Source organism: Hesperophylax consimilis, chromosome 1 (assembly GCF_061612785.1).
Source record: "Hesperophylax consimilis isolate HC1 chromosome 1, BYU_Hcon_1.0, whole genome shotgun sequence".
NCBI lineage: Eukaryota > Metazoa > Arthropoda > Insecta > Trichoptera > Limnephilidae > Hesperophylax > Hesperophylax consimilis.
In genome coordinates, this window is record NC_142836.1 from 38,301,037 (window position 1) to 38,328,525 (window position 27,489).

The following is a 27,489-nucleotide window of genomic DNA, read 5'->3' on the forward strand; positions in this document are numbered from 1 at the left end:
ATTCTAGTACCTTCCTATTCGAGTTATTGCCTGATGAAATCTCCGACTGACCAAATTGTGTTTTTTCGCGAAAGTAGGTTAATTATTTAATATTCCTCCATTAGAGAAATTTCTTCATTTTTACGACGGAGAAGCATCTAGAAGTGTTTTCATTGATTTTATGCTGATGATAATAATTCAAAGAAATATAAATAATTCGCAGAAGAAAATTCCACAGCTTCCTGTTATATTTTGCAATATTCATAATAAAGTTTTATTAAACCTTCTGTTGTATTATTATCACACGCTATGAAATAAACTAATTACCGGGATTCTATTGACGTTTCGCAAATACGGATGTATCCAGTGATTAAAAAAAATTGCATAAAATGTTGTGATATCCTCATTGATTAAACCTATTAAACCACTTTAATTATCTAGTATTTATCTTTTATTGCGTCTTATTGTATTATTTTTTTATTCTAAAATATAAACACCCGCTAAACTGCCAAATCAGTTAGTCAGCAGGTCATGTTCAAAATATCAATTATATAACCAGACACATATAACGAGAAGCCACAATCAAATATATACAAAAGAATAATATTTTAAGGGACTATAATACAAAGACATACAATACATAGACAGAAAGATATAAGATAGTCAACATACTCATAATCATACGCACAGAATTCTTAAAACACTCTCATAGGCATATTTATACAATTACATGCATACTATCAATGGATACTGGTGTATTTATAAATAATATCAATATAGAAAATCTGGATCCATTACCACTGTTTTAGCTTTTTTTAGTTCAGTTGTGCAGGTTGATTCGTTTTTTACATCCATTGCCATCTTATTAAATATAGAAGGCGCCAAGATAAGTTAATGTCTGTTGGCCGTATTTATTAGTAATTCTTGGAATGGACCTCATACCTTCATTTTGACTAAATCTTGTGTTGTGGGTGTGATCTATCTTTTGTTTATATATGGAATCCGACAATAGATTTTAGCATACAATTTTAAACCATTATATCCCTCGAACAGGTAATATATTAACTGACTCATATAATAATTTAATATCTCTTCTTTGTGCATAAATACTTTACCTTACCTTACCAAAAGCTTAGTCATTTTTCAAGAGTTTTGGATTATTTGAATGTAACCTTATTTGTCTTGCACGAATTTCCCCATGACGTTATTGCGTTATTCGTTTACATGTATGATGTCGGTATCGGGTATTTATTTTTAAATTTTCATTCACGTACAGGATTTTTAGCATTGCAAAACACTGTTCAAAGTTTAAACGTACAATTATAACGACTTAGACCCCAAATCTGTAATGTCATAAAAAATGGGTTTCGGCTGCATCAAAAAAAGTTTGAAAAAGATTTGTATTTTTTTGCATTTATTAACAATAATCTCGTGTTGGCATAAATTGATATAACTGAAAGCATTTATAAATTAATAAGTAAATAAAACTAGATAATAATAATAGTTTATCTCAAAGGCACTCTTCGTAGCATTGGTACACCGTACAGAATGTTTAACACAGCGTTTCCAACATGCTGAGAGAAGACGATAATACTGGTGATTTTTCCTTGGAACTCCTTCAACAGTGGAAGTTTAGCAGATATCTTTGTTCCTGCATCCTGCTCCTTAAATCCCCGTTCCTTGGAGATGACCTTCAGCGTAACATTCATATAAGTATACATGTAGCAGGCGGGATTGAGGCCTACGGTGTGAACCCGATGGAAGGTTCCAGTGTTTACACGGACACTCTCCCCCTTGCTGAGATGAGAAGCTCTGCTTTTGCCTGGTTTACGACTCTCTACTTTATGTTTGTTTATGAAGGGCTCGTAGAACACTTGACCTTCCAGCACTGTCAGAGATACGTTGGAAAGATCGGTGGAGATGTAGTTTTCCAGATGTAAGCCTGGAATACAAAAAATAACAAATTAATTACTGTTAAACTAACTCAATTACTGCATATTGTGAAATCAAAAATGGCGCATCAGCAGAGTGCTGACTGAGCATTAAATAATAATAATTATTATACACGCAATAATTTATTTAATCTCAAGTGAGTTTTTCTAATTTGAATTGATTGTTACCAGGATAATCAGCCACGAAGAGGACGTCGGAATAGTTATTCCAAGAATAAACATGATATTGAATGTCTTGCATGGTTCTCCTCCAGTCATTCAGCTCTGCTAGTAGAGGCATCAGCCAGCTCACTTTCTTGAAGGGAGACCAGTCCACTTTCAAAAGATCCACATTCGGGTCAAACATCCTTTGCTGAAACCGCCCGTTGAGCGAGCACCAAACATCAATGTAAATTGAAATGTCCTTTGAAGTGATTTCATCCACTGACTTTTCAATGATCTCCTCTTCAAAGTAGTCGCAGTTTTCCATTCCCGATCTACACTCAGGCTTGTGATTATCTTTGTTAGATAAAGCATTATATTTTCGAGTAATCACCTTCTTATCAAGATTATCGTTTAATTTCCTCTGCAAGCATTGCGCATACTGGTACATCATGTCTCCATGTTTGGTCCACCTCTGGTTGGGCGTCCACGCTTCGGGGTCCAGAAACATTTCAAACTTTGACTCGTTGTCGACAATTTTGACAAGCACTAAAATGGTGTCCCAGTTGTGAACCATCATATCCCAGGAGTATCCGTAAAGTCCGTTGGTCCAGTTGTTGAAACCCTTCGTAAGAGACAAATTCACCAAATTTAAAACTTTATCAGAGTAATACTACTTATTTAAAAAAAATAGACTATTTTTAAGCGTACCTTTGTTATGAAATGTGAATAAGGGAGGAAGGCTTGTAATCCCATGTATGCCATCAAGAAACTAACGACCAATTTTTCATTCCAACATCGCTTTTCTTTGTGATTTTCTTGTTTCTTATTGCCGGATTGCTTTTTCACTTTGTTATGCAATTCTGCAGAATTTGAAACGTCATCATTTTTATCAATTTCCTTATTCAACTCAAGAGAATCACTACGACTGTTTGTTTTCGCAATCAACTGCATTTTTTCTGCTTCAGTATTATCCGTACGTAGATAATTATCGCCTTCGTGTTTATTCTCTGCTTGTTGATGGGCAATTATTATGTCTTTATCATCTGGCGTGTTTAGTCGTTTCTTTGTTCGAAGGTCAATCGGCTTCCTCTTCATTGAAGATATAATTTGCATTCTGAAAATTATTTTAGTGAATGTTTTTTTAATCGTATCCATCAATGTTTTTGGCCAATTTGGAGGGCAGAACAAAGGCATTGTCGCCAAACACACCCATGGAAACATACCTGAAAATTAGAAAAAGAAATCATCGGTGTCAAATATTTTTAACAATGTATCAATAATGTCATTAATCAAAGTTTTTAAATTCAGAACTATTGTTATGAAATCGTCTACTGTGGGATTAAATTAATCAGTAGTTGGCCTCATGAATTCACTGAATCTAGTGACAATGAAACCTGTCTAGCGACTGTTTCAACGTGTTCGGTAAGTCTCGCCTCTCCAATAACCAGCAAAAATAATCTATCTATCTATATAAAAATGTAATTCTATCTATATAAAAATGTAATATATATATATATATATATATAAATATAAATACGTCTGTCTCGACACAGGTGTACCTTAGTGAGACAGATGTCGATAAATACTAGTAAAAAACTTTATATTGATATATAAATAAATAAAAATAAATAAAAAATATATATATATATATTATTACAAAAGCTGGGCGTACTGTACAGGGCCCGCAGATACTTTAATAGTACACAACTGCTGACCCTGTAAAAATCGCAAGTGCGCCCTACTGTCGAATTTGGCAGCCATCTCTGGTCCGGAGCCCCTAAATACCTGAAAAAAACCCTTGACTCTGTGCAAAAACGGGCGGTCCGTTTGATAGATTCCCCAATCTTAACAAACGGACTGCAATCTTTAGAGCACAGGCGTCAGGTAGGTATGCTGTCCTTGTTCTATCGGTATTACAGTGGAAGATGCTCTGAGGAACTAGCGTCATTGATCCCTTTGGCACCGGTGCGTAGTCGGGAAACACGCAAAAACGCGCCCAACATTTGTACACGGTTGACATTTGTCACATGAGAACGGGTCGCTTCTACGATTCGTTCTTAAGTTCAACAGCTAGGCTGTGGAACGAACTGCCGGCCTCTGTGTTTCCTCCCTCCTACAACATGGGACTCTTCAAGACCCATGTTCACTCCTTCCTCTCCTCAAAAAACCCTACACACAGCATCCCCAAAGATGACATAGGCCCTGAGGGAAATTATTTTCTTCAGGGCCTCCTGTGTGGAGTTAATATAAAAAAATAAAAAAAGATGTCACCTGTTACAGGTAAGAACATGCAATCTGTTGGACAAACATGCTTTTTTGAAAAACAGCGCCATCTGTTGGACGTAAAAGCAATACGCGCTATTGTTTCTCTATCTGCACAGGCAGACGGCAGGGTGCAGCTAGCAGGTATATATTTATATTAATGTGAGACCACACAAAAATTTAAATTGAACGAATCCACTTCGGCATCCTGATTTATAAAATATTATGAGCGATGGAAAGGAAATGGGTAAATGTGTTGATTGGGAAGTGCCAGTCTGTTTAAACCTTCACAAAATATTTGTAAATCCTTTTCAAACAATCAAAATATGCCATTGTATATGAAAAGTTTATTAATTATAATTTAATATTCCCCCTCCCATCCCCCTCCCCCATCCCCCCTACAACCATGCCAGTTTCATTTCTAACCCGCGACCCCTCGTTCCACAAAAAGGCCAATGTCAGCTGATTGGTATTATTTTTTTGCGACTTCTTTTCAGAATTGTGTTATTTGTCAAAGGCAAGATGCCAATTATTCATATTTATAATTTTTTATTGATTCGAATAAAAATGTTGATTTGTTTGGTGGATATTGTTGTATCATCTAATATTTTGCAATAAACTGAAAGAAAGTCAATTGGTGAATATATCTAATATTATTTTTGGTGAGAGTAAAACAGGTCGGGTGATAGTTAGTACTAAAAAGTTTGGCGAGTCTGACCAATCCGGTGACAGCAGAAATCACAATAATTTGATTACCAATGCTGAAGAGCCGCGAGTTCATCAGATGAAAGGTAGCGCAGAATGCCATGGCCACTGGTCTGGTGTACCAATACATCATCCAAAAACAGACGGTCAGGTCAAGCACAAATGCGAACCAGTGGACGATCATGTAGTCGATGTTTTCTGTGGTCAGAACTATCCTGAAATAAGTCGTTACTTTATTAATTTATAGAAGGCACATTAAAAATTCATTTTTCTTTTAATAATTTTCTGTTGTCAGTTTTTGGCGAAATTCGCAATGTTTTTGGGAAAAGCGGTGTTATTTTACAACGAAAGTGGTGGTATTTTGCAACAAAGCGATATAATATTGTCTTTTTGGTAAGTGTATTTTTTTAAATCGAAACAAAATCAATAAGTATAAAACTATATTTTTATAAACATTATATATCTATTTTTATAATAATAGACGTATTTTTCGTAAAAATGGTTCGATTGAAGATTGAACCATCCCCCCACCCCCCAGGAACTGGCTCTTAAGCTGTGAACTTTTGAAATATCTTTTTACAATTAAAAAAAATGGTTTAACATAAAAGCTAACCCGCAATTGGATAGCATCGAAATTTATTTCGTGTATTGCTCCATTTAAAAAAAATTCTAATGTCATCCAATTTCAGAAAGACACGTGTGTGTGCATGAGTTCATTCATTCATTCTCCATTCATTCATTCATCAATTCAAGAAAACAAAATCAAGATTCAAATAGAATTTTCCTACGCGGGGTTTTCGATGTGAAGATGTTGGCTGCGTCCCAATTAATGGTTATTTGTCAAAACCATTGCTAAATAAATATTCAGAATGAATGCTATTACTTTCTTATTTTAACACTAGCGCAGACCCGTGAAAAATTACGGGAAAATAAAAAATGCCTTTGAAAAAATGGTAGAGATACAGTAGAGAAACCTTCAATCTTAGTCGAATAACGACAAGCAACAAATACAATATTTCTTAACTTAATTTTCGATAGTTCTGTCAATTTTTGACAGATTTAGATCCTTAGAATAAATAAGAAACTAAAAGTGCCTTACATACAAATGGTAATGAAAACAATGTATAATTTTACGCATTACGTCACGCAGAAATATTTTACAAATCGTGATTGTCACAGACAACCGTAATTAAGTTTGATGATGGGACATAGATACCAAAAAAAATTGTCCAAAAACTCCAAATACCGCGATATTCTCGTGAAAAATGCTAAATTCTCGTTTTTCGAAAAAAAAACTCCAAATACCGCGATATTCTCGTGAAAAATGCTAAATACTCGTTTTTCGAAAAAAAAATTCCAAATACCGCGATATTCTCGTGAAAAATGCTAAATACTCGTTTTTCGTATAAAAATTACGAATTTCACGTCAAAAATCGCGCTATCGAAAACGCGATTTTTCAGGTCTCTAGCAATGGATACATCATGGCAATGAGAAGAATAATTTATTTGAATAGAAAATCATATTTTTGTAAGTTTCACACACATAATTTGCATAAACAAACAACGCGAATTTTGCTCATAATATTGATTGTAAATATTGATCTTTCGTTCAACGTCATTTGAAAATTTGCGGATATTCGCAGAACGCGGCATGATACCTATTGAAAAGTGTTATTTTTGTCAGCTAGAAGATGATCTAATGTTTCCGAGAAAGAGGTAGGTACCACTCAATGAGTATGTACCTAATAATCTGGCGGGTACACAGGTGAGGTGGGTCCATCTACCACTTACTCATTGAAGGAAACCATTATTGAGAATTATATTTTTCCTTCCTACCGAGGTTTTTATTGTCTGAGACTGCTTAAAGTTTATTTTTTACGTTTATTTGCTTACGTACAAGCACTTAAACATTAGTTAAACAATTTTTTGTCAAGTCGAAATCTGCTTGTCTACTTCAGATTAAAAAAACTCTATCAGTGAGCTCTGGCGTCATGAAATTTGTAGAGATGTTTGAAATTTCAAGGTTAACGCAAATATTTTGTTATGATTTAAGGAATGTTGGATTTTCCAAATTAATTGACAAAAAGCAAGAGTTCCGGTTTTATATATTATTTATCCCACGCAAATCTAGCACGTAGTCAAATTTAGTAAGTCCATATTCGTAAAAAGCATTTACGTGCGACTTGCCATAATTATAATTTAAACCATCTTTAAGGTGATTTAACCCTTCAAGCCTCGGAAGGATAATACTAGCCAAAAACATCATATTCAATAGAATAAACATCATATTCAATAGAATAAACATCATATTCAATAGAATAAACATCATATTCAATCTATCCTTCAGAGACTAATAAGTCTCTGAAGGATAGATCTGACCGGGGCGTCCACACATTGTAAAAGTAGTTTTAACTCTTTTTGTATAATGCGGAGCTATGTAATTTGTCGATTCTTGGAAAGAGAAATAATTTCTCATCTCAGTTTATATCAAATATTTATACTTGGTTCAATGGATAAAATCCTAAAAGTTGTAAAAGAGTGTGTTAGCAAAATGGTGGGACTTTTTTGTTGAAAAAAATTGTATGAACGACAGTGACAGTTTTCTTACTAATTCCATACACAAAAATAATGTGTTTTCTAAATATCGAATTGTTCCAAAATTAGGGACGTTTCGAGTCAAAATGTTTCTGTAAGTTTTTTGTTAACATTTTCATGTTCGATATTAAAATTTTATTTTTAGAAATATTAATTTTAATTTAAAAGATAATTTTATCTACATAGTTTCTAAAATGGTATTTGTTTTTACGACAACTTCAAAAAGAAGAGATATAGCATATTCTTAAAATACCTCGGAAGCATTCGGTAATTAACCGTCACGCGTCGCGCGTTTTGGCACTTATAATATTTATTAGCCAGAAAATTAATGTGATTATATTGCTGTTATAAAATATTAATTTTCTTTAAATCCCTTTGATTTATAATTTTGTATGCCTATTTAAATAGAAAATGTTTCTGGTTATCTTCTCTGATTACTGAAGTGTTTTAAATAAAATATTTGAATAAGTTTTATTACTTGTATAAAATGAACAAATATTTTTTCAGCAAGTTTTGTTAATGATGCATAATGCAACAATCTCCAATTGACAGATTATATTCTATTATATCACTTAAAATTTGAACACAAAAAACACGGATGCGGCTTTTGAGGAACGTGTTTTAGTTCATAGCATAATATACATACGCTGGCTCATCAAACTCATTACGCCGTTTTCCTCAGATATAGGCAGAGAGGATAGAACCCCACACGACTCTGTCTCAGTTCACACTAATTCTTTCATGCATCGTCTCACACACACTCTTCTGTCATTCTGACTCTTGACATGACCCAAGACCTAAGTCAAGTATTTGATTCACTTGGTCGTGCTTTGGCTTTCTCGAGCGTCCCTAAATTCTCCTACCATTCGCTTTCACATCATACTGTGTTATCCTTACACTCCTTTCTCCGTTCATCCGTTCCACATGTCCAAACAATCTTAACTTACTTGAAAGGATCGAAGACCCAGTGCTGACTGAGGCTCGTCATAGCGTATCCAGAAAGCCACTCAATGTCGGACTTCTTCAGGCCAGCCACAAAATACAGTATAAATAATTGATATTTTATTATGAAGTAGTTCCAGTAAGGAACTGGTTTGCCTCGCTTTGATTCGTCGCAGTAGCCATCGATGGAGCTGAAATCAAAGTCGACGCATTAAAGAAAAGTTTTTAGAAAAATTGATTACGTTTTTAAAAAAAATCATATATTCAATATTCTCCCGGAATACACACAAAGTACTTAATAGTAATGATAAAATTATTCTTTCATGCCTATATAAATAATAGTTATATACAAAATATATGCTTTTTAACGGAAATATTTTGTTGCCTATTGGTGTGTTTAGTAGGCAGATTTTTGATTATTGATTGAGAAACAGGTTGTCATGCGTCATCGGAAAAAAACATAATGATCTTGTTTTGATAAACCTACGCACAGTACACACATGTACAATAGGGTGGTTACAAAAAATCAATGTTGGAATTTTTTGTGCTGACCCCCCTAAAAGCTGCCAATTGGCTAAAAAATGAGATTGGTGAAGTTTCAGTTCAATTGGATAAGGTTAACCCGTGCCTCATCAAGGTTGAAGTTTAACCTTCTATTTATTTTTATTTTTATAAAATACCTAACAATATTGCAAGATTTAATTACATGTGCTGTCCAGATTTTGTTTTATTTATTATCTCAATTGGTACATAAAAAGGGTATAGTTAAAACTGTTTTCAAAGTAAATACAGCACAATCCAAATTGAAAATAATGGATTTACGAGAAAAGAAATGCAAAAAGGTATAAAAAACAAGAGGAAATAATGTTCAAAGTTTTATTATTTAAAATATACAAAAGAAAGCATTATGAAAGAAAGATGTTATTATTGTTATTATTTACATTTACAATTAATTATCAGATTAAGGTGGTAATGGCTTACATAACGTGGCTTTTAAAGAGTCAGGAAAAAATTTTCGACATTCCGATACAACTTGTAACAGAAACTGTCGTGGTTCTTCGTCTTTTGTCAAACAGGAATTGAAATCTTGGATTAATTTTACCCCTCTTTCAGCTGTGTCATTGACAACCTTGAAACCGTTCACTATTTTTTTTGCTTTTAAATAATGTGTATTTTCACACCATATATTAGGATCCATATTTAAAAATTCTGTATCAATTTCAAATCTTTTGAAAAAATTTAGAGTTTGATGAGAAACAAAAAAAAAATCGATATCTTTGTCCAATAAATTATCCACTTGATGGAGACTGAGTTTTGCTTTCACATCCCTATCACATGTATGTTCTTCAATTGGAATTAATTGTAGACTTTTTACAGCCATGCTTGTTTTGACACTTTTTTCTAAATTTTCATCGAAGAAAGAAAATGCGACTTGCTCAGAATTGAGGTACCACAGATGATTTATCATTTTAGACAGTTCCTTGTGTGCAAGTTCTTTATAGATTTCTCTGTATTTTACAAGAGATTTTAAAAACTGTAGGTCTTGGTTGGGGGCCAAAGTGGGTTTGGGGGCGTTAAACCACGCTTTTACATAAATGTTTATTAAAAATAAACAAATGCCAGTGATAGCTTTTTTTTCTAAATTTGTTAATGTAAATTGATCCCTGAAAAGATATATTTTGATACAATAAATGGCCTTTGCCATCCATCTAGCGTGATGAATGGCACCAGGTAAAAAAGTATCTTTTGGGGGAGTACGTCCTAACACAACTAACGAAAGTTGAATTAATTCTTTGTAATCATCCCTTGGCTGTTGGTTTTCTTAATTGTTCTGTAAGAAAAAATGATATTTCATCTGAATTCCCTATTTTACGTCTAATATTTTTATCTTCAATAGCAGTTTTGTATTTTGTCTTGTCTAGCTTTGACCACCCAGTCTGAAAGTTTTTTAAAATATTTGAGTGGGGTCCAGTAGTTGTGCCAATTTTTAAATCAAAAACTGATTTGAGAATAATTTCTAAAATATGGTGGCGAACGAGGTGGTGACTAATAATTGCTCCAACAAAACGCAGGTTCCGTTGAAGCGACCAGTATTTACCGCAGTGGTATCAAAACACATTGCCTGGATTTTCTCAACTGCCCCCCACTCTTCAACTGCTGAAAATACAGCTTTTGCCTGGAACTCCTATCGACTGTTCTTCATCCCCACAACTAATCAAACCCGCTACCTTTTCTACATTTTCTTTACTCAAAATATCTGGAAGTAATTTTCCGTCCCAGTGCACAGCAGCTCCTTCTAAATCGGAATTTTTTAATCTATGTTTGATAAGCTCATAACTATAAACCAGATAATAAACATTAACTTGCATCCTTAACATCCTGTTTGTGTCTCGAATAAATAAATAAATAAATAAACTTGCAATTCCTAAAAACATTTATAAAGTTGAAAAAAAAAATTATTATATATTATATTAAATATGATGTTGTTAATTATATTGTTTAATAATGTATAATATTCAAAGGAAATAAAATTTTATCAAAAGAGATTGAATTAAGTTTTTTTTTTGCAAAAAATCGTTTTTTCATATTTAATCTCGATGAGGCACAAGTTAACATTATCCAATTGAGCTAAAACTTTACAAATCTTATTTTCTAGACAAATGGCAAATATTAGCGGGGTCAGGTCGGCATTAGGACGAAAATATTTTTTCACCTTATAACTTGTAACCACCCTAATGTACAACCTTGGATTAATGAAGATTTTTCGTATTAAAAAAGTTTCTTTCTATGTAGGGTTTTTGTGAGAAGCTCAATTTATGTTTTTTGAAAATTTTCAAGGTCAACGATTTAATTTGCTTTGTGTTTGTTTTTAAATGTGATATTATTAGTTGATTTTTTCTGTTTTGTTTAATTTGTGTAGATAGGTGGATAGAATATACAAGCCACGTTGAAAGAGGTTAACTCACTTTGCTCTATTTCATATCTTTTCTAGTTGTTCTAAAGTAACATAACACAATAATGTCACCGCTTTCATGTTCATTTAACCCCTCCAGCGTTTGAAGGTCATATATGACCGGTCCATATTTTACAAAAGTATTTTTATCTTTTTTTATCATACATATTTTTTTTGGCGTTGGAAAGAGAAATAATAATTCTTTTCAGTTTGCCTCAAATATGGATACTGGTTATCCATTGATAAAAACCTAAAAATAGCCAAAATGAATAATTCATATTTCGCGCTGATATCTTAACAATTGGTTTAACTTAATTTTTTTTTATTTTATTATATAAACGCATTGATGTATTATACTAGATTAGCCTTGTCTAGTTAAATCCATTTTAAAAATGACACCACATAGCGTACGTCACAAATATGGAGATGAACTTAACAACTCAACTCTGTTTAAACTCCTTGTACAAACGTTCAAACTCGTAAGCGAACCCAAGGAACAGCGTTCATTTTGTTACCGAGTTGTTGTTGTAAATTGAATACAAAACCGTCACCAAAAATAACATTTTTTTTGCTTAACCAGGTCTGAATCAGGTAAAGGACTAATAAATAACACAAAATGATTTTTAGTATCACATTTTAAGTTTTGGATTCTGTACACTACATATTGAACCAAAACGGGAAACGTACACATATTTACTATTGAGTAGAAGTTTTATGAATTTACAAAATTATTTAAATAAAATAGTATATAATTATCAAAGAAAGCGTTTACTTTGTGGCTTGACACTTTAATCAAATGAAAAGTTATTTTGTATTTAACCGCTTCGTTAGGTTTATAAGACAGCATTATAAAAAAACTAGTATAGGTACTTATTAATAATGTATAAAATATAATATCAAAATAAAGCGAGAGAAATCATATTAGACAAGAAAAAATTATGATTGTACCTTCCTTCCCAAGGATTGGAGTGAACCGCGCCAACAACCTCGCCAAATGCATGCCGATCGGACCGACATTTATTTCGTATATCAACTGCTGTAATGTCATACGATTTCAGAGAAATGCCTATTCGGTTTATTTTAGTAGTACCATTTTTGTGAAATATATAGATAGTGCTTAATCAAAGCTAGACAATAACAACCAGTAATTAAAATAACCTTTCTCAGATTAAGCAACGATACCTAATTTGTGAATATATTACATTCTCTCCTCCACACAGAATGCTCAAAGATTATAAAGGACCTGAAGGAAATTGCAGTCTAAACGTTTGGGATGAAAATGATTTGAGCACAAATGGCTTCCTGATGATGGTACGGTCAACGTGTTCCGATATCGTGATAATTAATGTATTCGAAATTTACTAACAATTTAAGAGGAAACCTGTTTATTCATTCGTTAAGGGCCTGCAATCTCTTTTTTAAATAAATTAGAAAAACTCTGTTCCGACATCGTTATAATGAATGTATTCGAAATTTACTAAAAGTTCAACCAGAAACCTGTTCATTCGTTCGTTAAAGGCCTGCGATCCGCTCTTTTAAAATAAATTAGCAAACACTCTTTTTTCCGTGTTTGTAAATATTTATTTACTTATTTTGTAAGAAACAAACAGCTTTTATATAATATACAATGATAGATATAAATATACAAGTTAACTGAAGTCAAGCCACAGAAGTTTCTTATGCTAAAGTTCATTGGAAATGAAGTTTTAATATCTTAAAATTAATTTGGTGTTAAAGGAAGGGGAGAGGAAGAGGAAAATAGGAAGATGATAGGAGATGCTCCCGATACATTCCATACTCTCATATTAATAATCGATCGTACGCATTACTTCATATCGATATTTCTTTAGGTTATTACCAAAAATGTCAATGCTGTAAAATTTTGTATTAGATTGTGCACATATACGAGGAATTGGGGATTTTTTTCGAATATTATATATGATAAATATTACCTAGTTATTTTCTCAATTTTTTCTCGGTTTGTGGGGAAACCTAAGCAAAAATAAGACATTTTAAGAATAATTATCGGAATATATATAGAAAATATTTATTCCTGTACCTAACATTTTAAGCCTACATGAACTTTACTTTTCATATAACAAATCTTCCACCACCTTCATCACCTCTACAGCAATAGTTATAATAAAAAAGGTAAGTGTAATATATATATAAATACTTTGTAATATATATTTTTTCAATGAAAAGAAAAATGTAATTAAAATAGTAAACACAAAATAAATTACTCAACGACGCGATTTTTTCATATAATTTAACACACAAATAATTGTAGACTTAATACAACCCTGAATTAGTGACAAGACTAAAAAATAACCAATACTTCTAAAGTTTTTTGCACGCATCAAGTAAAAACGCGTGATTTTAACCAACACATCAATAATTATCAGGTGGCAAGCTCGTGCCATGTACTATTGTTTATATGTATTCGTTAAAAGCGTATAACACACTGCATGACATCATGATTGTGACTACTTTGAAAGATAACGTCAGAAAATTTACTTGTCGTTAGTGAAATTCTATTAATTTCTGATATATGTTAATGCGTTGCCTTCAATCTATCGGTAAGGTACTTATAATTTTTTTTATTCAGATAGCTGATTACATTTTCTAAAATAAAATCCGCGATATGTACAATCTAAAATATTTGGAACTGGGTTATTTTTGTGATTGAAAAAATGAACTTGCCCAGCATAGCTGACAAGCAAAATAGCTTAACTCTAGACCAACAAAAGGTAAAACGCAATGCACAGTGCCCATTTCGCATTGCGACACAATGCGTGCGCCTTTTCATAAATGTGCACGTGGACCAAACCAAAATTGTGTTGAGGTTATTTTTCAATGGTTACACGGCTAGTCTAGTTGTATTTAGTCTATGTATAAACGAGATAAAAGTGAAGGTACAGTTTTCTTACAAATTCCCAAACAAAATCTCAAATTTTTCTATGATTGAAGTAAAAATGTGGTTAGCGTTTTCGTCAACATTTTTCACGTTTGATATTAAAATTTAATTATTTAGAAATAGTAATGTTTATTTTAAATGCCTACATCGTAAAGATAATTTTATCTAGTTTCTAAATCATTATTTTTGTTTACGGAAAATTGAAAAAATAAGATGTATTTAGCGCATTTGAAATACACAGAAAACATTGCAAACTGTACAAAAGTGATGAATTACTGAAGAGGTTAAAATATTGTTCTCGTTAGTATTTTTAAATCTTCAATCTTATTTACTCACTTTGCTGTTTTTTATTGCTACTACTTTTTATAAATATAAGTCAATTGACATTTTTTTAATTTACTGCACCTTTACATGTTCTAAATTATATTTTGTTTCTGTAATAAATTGGTTTATAACTGATTTATGGAGATCACGTAAAATTAATATTTTAAATAATATGTACACAGATTGAAAAAAACCTTCTTTTATTAAAAAGTTGGTAAGTAGGTACCTCAATATTCAACGATCATTATCTTTTTTTTATTCATATCTGCTGGCGAAATATAAATATTTATTTTTCGGAATAACTTTATTGAGTAAAACCTCAAATCGTAACATTTAAATATGGAAGACAATATTAGTGATTTCTAAACGAAAATCTTAAACAGAAAAATCAGAAAAGGATACGGTCACATCTAAGACTCGAACAGTAGAGCAGTGTCCCGGAAAGACAAGGGTCCTGGGTTCGAGTCCTAGATGTGACCGTATCCTTTTCTGATTTTTCTGTTTCAGATTTTCGTTTAGAAATCACTAATATTGTCTTTAATATTTAAATATAAATATAGCTACTAACTAAATAACTTTTAGTGTATTTATAAATATTAAGTACTTACTTTTTAGTAATGAAATATTCCAATGAGTTGTGAGTTTAGCGAATAACAATAAATTCAAGTATCTGCTAGAATTTCATGGACTGTTGAATATTATTTGCTTATACTTGAAAGAACCTACTAATAACTTTGGGAGGCGGGTATGGGTACCGTGGCCCCGGGAACCATTTATTGGATAACCAACACCTCTGCCATAGGTCGCCCCAAGTGGTTCGCTACGTTTGGTGACTTAGCACGGATGCTCGGGTTTATAGAGTGAGGTTTGTCCCGGTATTAACGGCAAATGCATCTGTCCACCAACTGTGTGATGGGTGGGATCCCTAAAGATGTCATAGGCCCTGAGGGAAATTATTTTCCTCGGGGCCTCCTGCGTGGGATTGATGTAGAAAAAAGGAAAATTGACAGGTAAACAAGAAGAAGGATACACGTATCGAAAAGGTTACATTTTATCCACCTAATTAAATAATATCAGCTGTAAGACATTATACAAAATATTTATTTAGTTACAGAATTATTCTCTTAATTGTGTAGGTAGGTACGTTAGAAGTGGAATTTCATGACCTCTGTGACAAGGTTGTAAGATCCTTGTGGGTTTTCACATATCAAATAAATTATTAAGTAAATGCATCACACAACATTCTTGCAGACAAATAGCATATTTAAAATTTTTAGTTCGCGAGATGCCATCATGTTAGGTAAATTAACTAATAACAAAAATTACAATAAAAAATAAAATAAAATAATATCCCTGTATTAAATTTAAAACCCGGCGGGTGCAAATAACTTTCATTTAATTTATTTCGCATTTGATGAATAGTTTATATATAAAGTACAGAGTTGTACAAGTTCACCATACAGAATCAAAACGTTTTATGGCTTGAAATAACTTAGCTAAAATAGTCATTGATCTAAAAAAAAATACCTACTTACCAACCTAGCTTTTCCTCAATTCCATCTTCCAAGTGGAAGATACTCTCAGTTCGCCCTGGTGTGAGACCAACATTCAGAATTGAAACGTTGTTTCAAATGGTTAAGCCATGTTTATTGACCAGATTTGAATAGCAAGGCAATTCCTCGCCTTTCTCTACCTCTTCTCCTTCCTATCACCACTAATATTAATGATTGGACTGTTTGTATAGCGTCATTTTCGTGAGAAAATAACCTCAATCAGCCTCACGATATACCCCATCGGGGATGATATAGTCTCACTGCCTACAGACGGTTGGGAGCAGACGGGATTCTTTTGCGGTATATTTTTTTTTAATTCCGTTATCTCTCCAATCCCTTTAGCATTACAACATTCACCACAAGATGATATTACAGATTGAAAGAGATCCACTGTCGCCGACAAATGAAGCTCTTGTGCTGTATAAAATATAATACATCATGCTTACAGGTAATTGTGGGCCTGTGTTCCAGAAAACAGCAGTCCCAGCAGCCCAAACAGGTAGCTGTGATTGTTCCAGTAACTCTTGTCCATCAGCAGGATGTACCAGTAAGGAATCACAAACATCACCACACTTGCCCTAAACTTGTACCCGAGGGCTATCCCCAGAGCACCTGGAACAGAAATTAATAAAGGTTTAAATAAATAATCTAGGTAGGTACGGCACAGAATTTTAAAGAACTGAAAGTTCCATATTATTTGGTGGCACAATATAATAAGAATTCGGTCACAGCTTCTGGGATTGGACATATTGCGACAAAATTTTCCACTTGACAATATTAGTTTTTAAAACTTGTGCCGCTTTCTACATTGAGTGATCATCTACCAACAACACTTTTGCCACTCTCCACATTGAGTGATCATCAACCAACTTTAACACTTGTGCCACTATGCACATTGAGTGATCATCGACCAACTTTAACACTTGTGCCACTATACACATTGAGTGATCATTGGGCAACAGGTTGATTAATTAAAAACGAAAATTAATACTTACTTTTGATTTAAAATTTATTTTAATGCAGATGAAAAAATTATTTAAAAAATATATTCTTTCAATTTTTTATTAGTCAGTTAAATCAATAATATAGAATTGAATACCAGGAATCCACCTAATCTTTAATTAAACTCACCAAAATCACCTGACAAAAATATACCTGAATATGGAATAATATACGATTGAACTTTGACTCGTAAAATACACGATGTAGGTAATTTCCGAAAAAGAATAACCCGATAAGTTTATAATATCTATAGATTTTGGCAATCAGGATTAAGAGCACTTGAAAGATAAGCCATATTAGTCGCCTGCGGGTACAGATATTACCTAGTACTTGGATACTCTCTAGATATTATCTAGAATTATTACGAAGACTTACGCGGATGTGACTCATTTAACCTGAGTTATTCTATTCTAGGTATGTTTAAATAAGTCCAGCATTAGTAAACGAAAAATACATTTAACTTTTTTTCAACTAAAAAAACTAGGACGTTCAGCCAGTTAACAAAGGTAAATGGGTTTCTCTAAAAATAAATAAACCGCATTGAAAATTTATTTTTTGCTATATATTATTATTAATATTAGTAAGTAATCCCTGAGTATTGCTGTACAGATATTTCGGTAAAACCAGAAATTTACCCACAATTATTTTTCCGATCATATACAACGTCAATAAACTTGTGGCATAAAAAAACTCATGAACGGTGAGCTCTGGCCACGAAATTAGTTCCGTCCTTTCTCCCTAGATTTTCTGCAGCTCAAAAATTCATAACTATCAAAAAGTTTATTTTAATCTCACACACAGCCTCTGATGGAGCAAAGTCACTCATAAATTCGTTCGTCGTCTCACGTATGGACTACTGCAATAGTGCATATGCCGGCCTACCTCAGAAACAAATCAATAGAATCCAGTCAGTTTTTAATGTTGCGGCGAGAATGATTTTTAGTGAATCTAAATATTGTCGTATAACCCCACTTCTAAGGGATCGCCTTCACTGGATTCGATGCCCTGAAAGAATAGAGTTTAAGATCTGCTTAATGACATTCAAAGCATTGCAAGGAATGGCGCCAGCCTATATATCGGAACTATGCGTCCGACAAAACTTAAGCAATAGACAGCTTACTCTAAGGTCAGCAGATCTAGATTTTAGTAATCGTTTAATCGAACTTTCTAGGTCAAATCGAGCTGTTTACTATGATCGCTCTTTTAGTGTAACAGGCCCGCTCATCTGGAATAAACATCCCTCAGCTCTTACTAATCTCCAGAATTTGGCTGAATTTGAAAAACAAAATTATTTAAAAAATCTTACCATTAATAAATCTTAACTTCTTTTCGATATTTTATAATAAGCCATATTCTAAAACTTCCGGTAATTGTTTGGTTTCGGTTGCCTCCTTCTACCTTTTAAAATGTCTGCTCAGTCGATTCTCATTTCTGAGCACAAACTGCCTCCTGTTTTATATTATGTTTTTAGTTTTAATATTCTTGTTTTGTCCTGTCCTGCTGTTATTGTTATTCTAAGTTTTTGTCATAACTTTGAATAAACAGTACATTTAGTGTTATAATATTAGATCTGTATTGGGTAAGACACTGTAGGAATAATTTTAAGAACATAACCACTAATACTAAATCATTATTTGTGCAATATTATTACAAAATGTGTTTTATATCCAGCGAAGCCGAGTAGTAATTACTTATCTAGTAAATAAATGAAATGCCTAAATTAATTAATCGTTGAACAATCAACCAACAGGTGGAAGTAATTAGGTAATTTACAATTCAGAAATAAAAAAAAATGAATTAATTAATAATTCAATATTATATTCTCACAACACAATGCGATTTTTATACAGTAACCACGTAGAAGGTCCTGAGGAAAACACTTTCCCTAAAGGGCCTATGTCATATTTGGGTATGCTGTGTGGAGGGTCTTTTAAAGTACAAGAAATAGTGTGAAGGTAAAAAAAAGTATGAGGGAACCTGGGGAGGTCAGTGTGTCCAGGAGTGACGCATGAATCCATCCCTCCCACTGCGGTGCAAAGGCTTTGGGTCGAGAGTCCGGCTGGAGAGGTCAAAGATTCATTCACCATTAAGATCTGGACAAACCTAACCCCAGGAATGTAGCGCACCACTCGGGGTGACCGATGACAGAGGTATCGGTTATCCAATGAATGGTACCCGGGTCGGCGGTACCGACACCCGCCTCCCAAATTGACAACTGGTTGTATAATTCAATATTAATATTATTACCAAACCACATGACTCCGTAGACAACGGCCATGTAGGGGAGGGTGAGGGTAGGCAGAGGAATTAGGGGGAAGTGGCAAGAGTGGGGGTCCCCCCACCGCAGGTCCACCTCAGCACCCCCACGCTCTTCCGCCCCATCTACCAACATTAGGAGACCTGGAAAAAATAGTATTGGAAAATATTAAATAGTATAATTTAGTTCGTGAGTCCTTCCTTACGAGCGTTAACAACAAAATTAAATCAAAAATTCATCTTTTCAAATCCAGACAAGCTATTAAGTCTTCGTAGTACGCGTTCAAAAAGAAGAAGATGGGTGTAAAGGGAGATATGTAAATACGAATTTTAGAGGGAGAGCGTAATATAAAAAAGATTATGATTAATAGGTGTGAGCGAAAATATTTACGAAAGCATGACTTAAAATACAGCAAAAATCTCTAGACAAATATCTCAAGTAGCATTTAAAGAAACACTGTGAATTTTTTAATATATGTAACATGTTAAATTTTAAAACCAAATGTGTTTTTTATAACATTCTGAGCAGAGGCGGCCCTAGGAGTCCAGAAGTGGAAGGTCAATTGAAAAAAAAAAAGAATATAAAATGTTTGTACATATTGCTACTGCGTATTGAATATTATAAAAAAGCCAATGTATGTAATTAATTTGCCGGTACTCACATATTCTGACGCCGGTAGTACAATATTGTATAATTTAATATTATTTATCTAATTATTTATACATATAACTATGTTTTTTTTTCTATTGAAAGATCCTTTCCTCCCAAAAGTTTTTTTTTAAATCACTAACTCCAACCTCAGTCCATTGTTTATAAGTAGATTTAAAAAGTAAAAAAATTATAACTTTTCGTTTTTCTCTCTCTTAACTCAAACTATTTGTCACTTTATTTGAAAACGTTTGTCATAATTCAATGGATTGTTTGCGATTTCTTTTAATACGATATCCACAGAATTTGACATTTTAAATTATTCCACGCAAATTACGTAAACATAATTTCACGAACTAATATTCAAGTTCAAGATAGTTATCGTTTATCACTTAATAATCATATCTCTATCTCACCGCGGTCATGTCCGAAAACACCTTAAACATAAATTTTGTATGATGCTAAGCATACGTCAGACTTGATAGTGTTTACCTCCTTTGTCTCTATAGCAAAGAGAAAGCAAGAATATAGGTTTGGGACAAAATTTAAAGTGACCCAAGCTAAGAAATGCAATATGGCACTGAAACGAATCGAAAAAAGTACGAATCTGCATGAATAAAAACTAAATTAATCGGGTAGTTTGTTAAATCTTTTTTTTATATATTGATACTATTGGAGCATATTTTTGGGAGGCAATGATGCCCAAATGACCTTCTTAGAAGAGCCGCCACTGATTCTGAGCATACTTTATACTTATTTTGTAATAACTAACGAATTCTTTGCACATTTTATTCATAGGTATTTCAAACATAAATATACCTATTTCCTTGTCGATAAGTAGTATTGAATATTTTGTTACACATAGAGTGCTATTTTGATTACATACAAATTTCGAATGTCCGACTCGTCAAATATTTTTTCCGATTTTATATAAAAAATTAAATATGCGAGCATTTGTAGTTTGCTGTAAATGTAGTTTAGTGAAAATAACAAATACAATTTTATTAAATAAATCGTGTACGTCTTTAATTTTAATCCGTTGTGCAACGTGCAACACAAAACTAGAAATCTTCAATGCACGAACAGTAGTTTTCATTTATTTAGCTAAGGCAACACTAGCTCTTGATTGGCCATACATTTATATGTACATCCGCTGCTTTGTTTACCTATCAGTTTTAAAGGGTGTTTCGAGTCATTTTTGTCGTTAAAAATTTGTGAAACGTGGTAAGAATGTTAAGTATTATGTGAAGATTTAATTGGTTTCACAGTTTTGAATTATAAACATTATTTACTTATTCTAGTTGTGAAATAACGCGAAGACCCAGTAGAAGTAAGAAAGCGCATCACAGCCGCTAACAACACTTACTTCGCGTTGCTGCCAGTGTTCAAATCCCGAAACGTCCATAGGAAAACCAAAATAACCCTGTATAAAACAATTATTAGAACGGTCTTGGCCTATGGATGTGAGGCGGGAACACTGACAGCAAAGTCTGCGGAACGGCTGGACACCTTCGAAAGAAAGGTACTTCGAAGAATCTTAGGAGCGGTGCGAGAGGGAGAGGCATGGAGAATCCGCCACAATAAGGAGCTATATGACATCTACCAAGCTCCCAGACTCTCTACTCATTTACGGCTCCAAAGACTAAGATGGGCCGGACATGTGCACCGAATGCCAAGCACACGTGTACCAAAGAAGGTTCTAACAGGACACCCGGGAGGCAAACGAAAGGCGGGCAGACCTAGGCTGAGATGGGAGGACGATGTCAGGAAAGATGCCAGAGGACTACTCCATGTTGCAGATTGGAAGACGACGGCCGAGGACAGAGGGCGGTGGAGGCTCACGTTAAAGGAGGCCAAGGCTCGAAATGGGCTGTAGCGCCATTGAAGAAGAAGAAGAAGTTGTGAAATACGCCGAAACGTGTAAGTTAAATAGTTTTATGAGTTATAGAATATTTTAGGTTGCATTGCGTAGTATTTTGATTCCATTGTGCAACGTGTGTCACGAAATTGTTCGACTTATTACAAGGGAAATTTATAAAGGTATAAATTAACTTGTAGGTTTGCATAATTTTTAGTTTCTCGCTAAAGGCGGAAGCACTGATATTTATTCTAACGCAGTTCATGTTTTTAAAAATTTATTGCCGTGGTCGAAGGTCGCCGGTTCAAATTTTATTTGATGATTTTGTGTTATTTCACAATTTTTTTGTAGCTTTAGCCGTGTTTGGTTAGTCGGATCTGAATTAAGTTATTATATCCGATTAAGTTAGCAAAAGGTCAAATGAATTGTTAGTATTTTGCGGTATTTTTTAACTTCATATTTTTTCCAGCTGCCAACATCTACCAACAAAAAAATTTATACATAAATGAGCAATTTATATTAAGAATATCTAATTATGATTTACATAAATTACACTTTTTTCTGCTGTGATTTCCAATTGTGTAGAAGAAAGTAGGTTGATGTCCAAGTAATTAATTGTCATATTTCATCACAAAACATGTAATCCCCTTTTTTAGCATAAGTTTGAATAAAAACACAGTACTATATATTTTCCGGTAAACATCTTTTTGAAGTTTAGGCACGTCATTGATTGACTAGAATTTTAAAAAATTCTAGCAGCTTAAAGTCAAGAGAGAAATTGTGTGTCCCCTTTGTGTGTTTTGAACCAAACTCTACTAAGGGGAAATTAAATTTATAAGAGTAAAAATATGGAATACCTAAGGACTATATTTCACTGTGCACCAAACCAATTAATATATAGCGCTTTATGAAGGTCGCTCACCTGATGTCTACTTATCACCATCGATACAAGCCAACCAGTAAAATTTAAGTCGTGTCTTCAGTGACAAAATGTTTTTAAAACATCCGAAAAAATCACGAACATTGGTTCGGGGTCACAACTTACTTTTTTACCACCGGCCACGGAAAACAAAAACATTGTAGCCCTGCCCCAATGTTTTTATTTTTGTTGGATGTTTTGAAAACATTTTGCCTCAGGAGACGCGTCTCGTATAATATATACATATATAATATGTATATATATATATAATATAAGCGTTGCATTGCGGTTCAATCACTTGGTAGCCCACTAATTTACACCCACAGATATAATTTAATATTTATTTCAAGGCATTAAAAAACAATTTTTACAAGAGATTTCTATTTATTACTGTGTTTTTATCGAAATAATGGTGTACGGTGATGCGATATTAGGTATATTCGGCTATAAGTAATCGCTGTGGGTGTATGTATACCTACTAATCTATAAACTCTCCGTTAAATATATTTAGTATGTATGAACTATCTAGATATTTTGCAATATACATATCATATGAGATGTCAGAATGTGTCATTACATTCAATATCAGATTAATTCGCTTTATTTAATGTACCTATTTTAAAAATAAAATTTGAAACATCCTTTCCAATTTTTTTTTACAAATTATAAAATATTAAAATTTGTAAAGCAAACAAAAGTAACGCAATGCAATGCAATTAAAACAAAATTAAACTACAATTAAAGTGACGCAATGAAATTCAAATTTACACGAAACCAAATCACTAAAAGTTTCCTCACTACCTCTGTCGTTCAATGTAAAAAACATTATTAAAAAATGTGCATACAAAGATTTTTGTAACGTTAAATGTTGTTTAATAGAATTATTAAAATCATTTCGAGAGCGCTTTCGGATTTTTTTTAAATGGAAATTAAAAGCCCGCTATTCTCTCTTTTTAACACTTTTTAAATCATATTTCTCACAGGCTGGGATATATCTCCCAAAAAGTCTCTACGTTTGTTTGTTTTTTGTGAAGAATATCACCCGATATTGCCCAAGGTTTTAAAAACATTATATTTAATTGAGTTTAATCTTATTTCGACCTAAATTAAGTACGAACAATTATTTAGTTTATTTCTATAATGCCAGCCTTCGTACCCGGCTACTGCCGTGTTTTGCTCAAATACTACAATAACTTGACAATGCGATAGACCCAAAGATATTTACCTTATATTTTCTATAATCTTTAGATAGACCAGTTGAGTTTTTACCTAAATAATAGGTACCTGATTTACCTGTTTACTCGAGGTGACAAAACTCGTAATATGTTGTGCATACATTTTTTTCTGTGGGGTTTAATAAGTAATATAATATATTGATGGTTTATGTATAAACATATTTTATTGTATTTCTTAAATAAACCCTAATCCCATTTAAAAACATAACAATCGATCTAAGCACGTAATTCGTTTGAATGCGTCACTCGTGGACACTCATGGTACTCATGACGTAGGATATTTCACTTTTCGTTGAGCTATTTTCACCTGACAGCATTAGTTGTTAGTTGCTGCTCTCGTGGTCATTGCGAATTTCGACACTTTCAATTAGATAATATCATTGTTTATCGATTATCCAAACAATAAAATTGCAATGATTTTATAAAAATTCATGATACATTATATTCACACCAATGTAAATGCAAAGGATAGCCATTCAAAGAATATGTGTTCACGAATAAAATAGCTGGATGAACGGGCCGGGCCGCTAAAGTGTGTCAACTGGACCTAGTTCAGTGAAACCACGCGAGTTGCTTTGTTCACTGTATCAATTCATCTTGTTTGTACGTAGGTACAAACTTTTTTCCAGAATGTTTTTTAAATCTTAAAATAATTCGAAAACTACAACCGTTTTCTCCTCGATGATCGACAAGTACCTATTTATTTTTCCAGAAAGTTATAATACTTAATTTGGGTACCTACTTAATATTCTGGTTTAAAAATCAACATTTTTTAGTGGAATATTTTTTTAACGTTTATTACCGATACCTAAGTAGGTAAAGTGTGTAATTAGTATGTACCTACCTGAATGTATAATACAGTCTTTATAAAGTTGTCACCAGGACTATTAGAGAAAAAAATATTGAGAGGAAGAAAAAATGCGATCTAAGTACGTAGATACCTATATTTTCTAAATACATTCAACGATCACAAGGTGAACTCATATTTTTGTATAATTTTCATATTTAACTTATTAATTGAAAATGTAACTACAAAGGATGATCATATCTTGCAATGAAAATGAAATTGGCAGCTATAAATATTTTTGAAAAATTGCTTTAAAATGTGTGAAGTAAGATTTGATATCACACCGTTTTAAGGGTTTTTAGTGTGACAAATAAAATTACAACTTAAAGGTAATTTTATTTGCAAGTGCATAGAGAAATTTTATAGAAAATTGATACGTTAAATTGTGAAAAATTCCATTCAGAATGGACATTTATCGAGTGCAAAGTAAATAATACCGTTTTTCTTCAGAAAATTGATTAGCTGCTGCAAATATTTTGAATTTAATCGTTGTTTCTAATTTCAATCACCATTAATATATTAACTGCATATCTTCATACTCCATTTAATTTGTCAGAAATAGTGAAATTAGATTCGGAAAACAGGAATATTTCTGGTTATTTAATAACTAGGTACCACAGACATCTAATATTCATATTATGTCTATGCTAGGTACCCGATTTAATAAACGTCTTTCGAAGATGCACACAGAAAGCTTATTAAGCTCCTGGTGCATAGGCAATTTTTCAGCATTTTCCTTAAAAAATTATTTGTTATCATATTATGATTGGTGTATACCGTTATGCAATTTAGTATACAATTTCTACAACGTTTGTGCATTCATCAAGAACATCTTCAATTGCTAAAATAATTTATATACAACTCTAATATTATATAAAAATCTATGTTCCATAAATTATACACTATAAAAACTCGATCCCTGGCACCTTTTTGTATGGAAACAAAAGGTTGCCGTGGATATTTAGATGTTTTAAAAATAGCAGAGAGATTATTATAGTAAATACCTAATAAATTATATGATTATAGAAAATAAAATCATTTTTTAATGTCATTTCATTTCTTCGTATATTATGCAAGTGGTTTTCGTACTCTAGGTACTTACTTAAATTTTAACTTTCGCACAAATTTTTGTGAACATTTAAAAAATATATATATTTGTAGTAAGCATTAACTTTGTGGCTCGCCATAATTTACAGTAAAAATATAAAAATTTGTTTTAGACCACTTTAATTTTAATTACACTCTACCGATTTCGGAAGTACCCTTCCTTGGTCAGGAGAATATTAAAACTTAAAAATTAAAAGTCAAATATTTTTATTGTACTATGTAAATCCAGCGTGCGCAAGTAAATTTTATTTGATTAATTTTGTGTTATTTCACAAATTACTCATTTAAAATTACATGTATTATATTCACGATCGTTCCAGATTTGAAGATACTCTCAGTATCGCCGTGGTGAAAGACCACCATTCAGAATTTAAACATTGCCTGAAATGGATTTGGCCGTGTTTGGTGACCAGATCTGCCGTCAGGTACTTCCCCACCTCCCTCTTCCCCACTACCTTCAGTCTTACAACATACCCAAATTGGGATGCCATAGTCTCACTCACTCCAGACGGTTGGAAGCAGTTGGGACTCTTATGCGGTTTCACATTAAATAATACGTTCAATTATGTACACAATGTACATTTAAATTTTAAAATACGCACACTAACATACTCGTTTGCATACATAATATAATTCTAATAAAATAAATAAGTTTTTTTTCTTACCGAAAAGCATTCGCGAAACTCCGAGGCTTGAAGGGTCGGTTGGTCTATACATCCACTCAACAATAACATCGAAAGAGATTTCTCTGTAACTATATCCCGATGCTTTCTTGAAAACATCGTCGAGGCCCTTGAAAAGTTTATAAATTCGTGAGAGTTGTAACACCATAACCGGTGAATTATCCGAGAATTGTTTGTTTACTCCCAGGAGGGATTTTAGAAGTGGGATGCGGACTGTTTTGTGCAGGGTCTATCCGCCGACTGAGGAGGTTGCGAATTGGATTAGCGAGCTTCCGTTCAAGATGGCGGCTAACTCCCCCGTTTCCATGGTTACACAGGGGTGGGTTTAGGGTGGATTCTCAGAATCACGCCGGTGGAAAAATTCTGTATTGCCATCAATGAAAAACGTTTGCATTGTAAAATATATATTTTCCTTTGTATTCCGCGTTGCGTCGGTAATGTTGTCGCTAAGTTTAGGTACACGGAGAACAATGACTACGGCTGATTTATTGAAATCCTGTTTCCTAGTAAAATATTAGTCAATTCAGAATATATTCGAACACGAGTTCATGCAGCTGTGCTTTTTCTTATCGTAAAATGACAAAATCTGAATCGTTAATAACTTATT

General features: G+C 33.0%; 1 protein-coding gene across 1 annotated transcript; it reads right to left on the minus strand.

The window, feature by feature from the left end:
- Positions 1-1,413: 1,413 nt before the first annotated feature.
- On the minus strand, positions 1,414-27,110 carry GC (gamma-glutamyl carboxylase). Its single transcript, XM_089638697.1, has 8 exons — positions 26,865-27,110; positions 19,576-19,728; positions 16,773-16,938; positions 8,585-8,770; positions 5,094-5,257; positions 2,784-3,298; positions 2,100-2,697; positions 1,414-1,921 (listed from the first exon to the last, which is right to left on the minus strand). Exons 1-8 carry the CDS (start codon positions 27,028-27,030, stop codon positions 1,485-1,487), a joined length of 2,385 nt encoding a protein of 794 aa, XP_089494823.1. The 5' UTR covers positions 27,031-27,110; the 3' UTR covers positions 1,414-1,484.
- Positions 27,111-27,489: the final 379 nt, after the last annotated feature.

Bases quoted from the DNA above. Each gene is read 5' to 3' on its own strand.
- GC (XM_089638697.1), bottom strand. From the start codon at position 27,030: ATGGTGTTACAACTCTCACGAATTTATAAACTTTTCAAGGGCCTCGAC. The intron at 16,939-19,575 runs GTAATAATATTA...TTTCTGTTCCAG, and splicing joins CTACGGAGTCATGTGGTTTG to GTGCTCTGGGGATAGCCCTC. The intron at 3,299-5,093 runs GTAATCAAATTA...TCTAATTTTCAG, and splicing joins CTCGCGGCTCTTCAGCATTG to GTATGTTTCCATGGGTGTGT.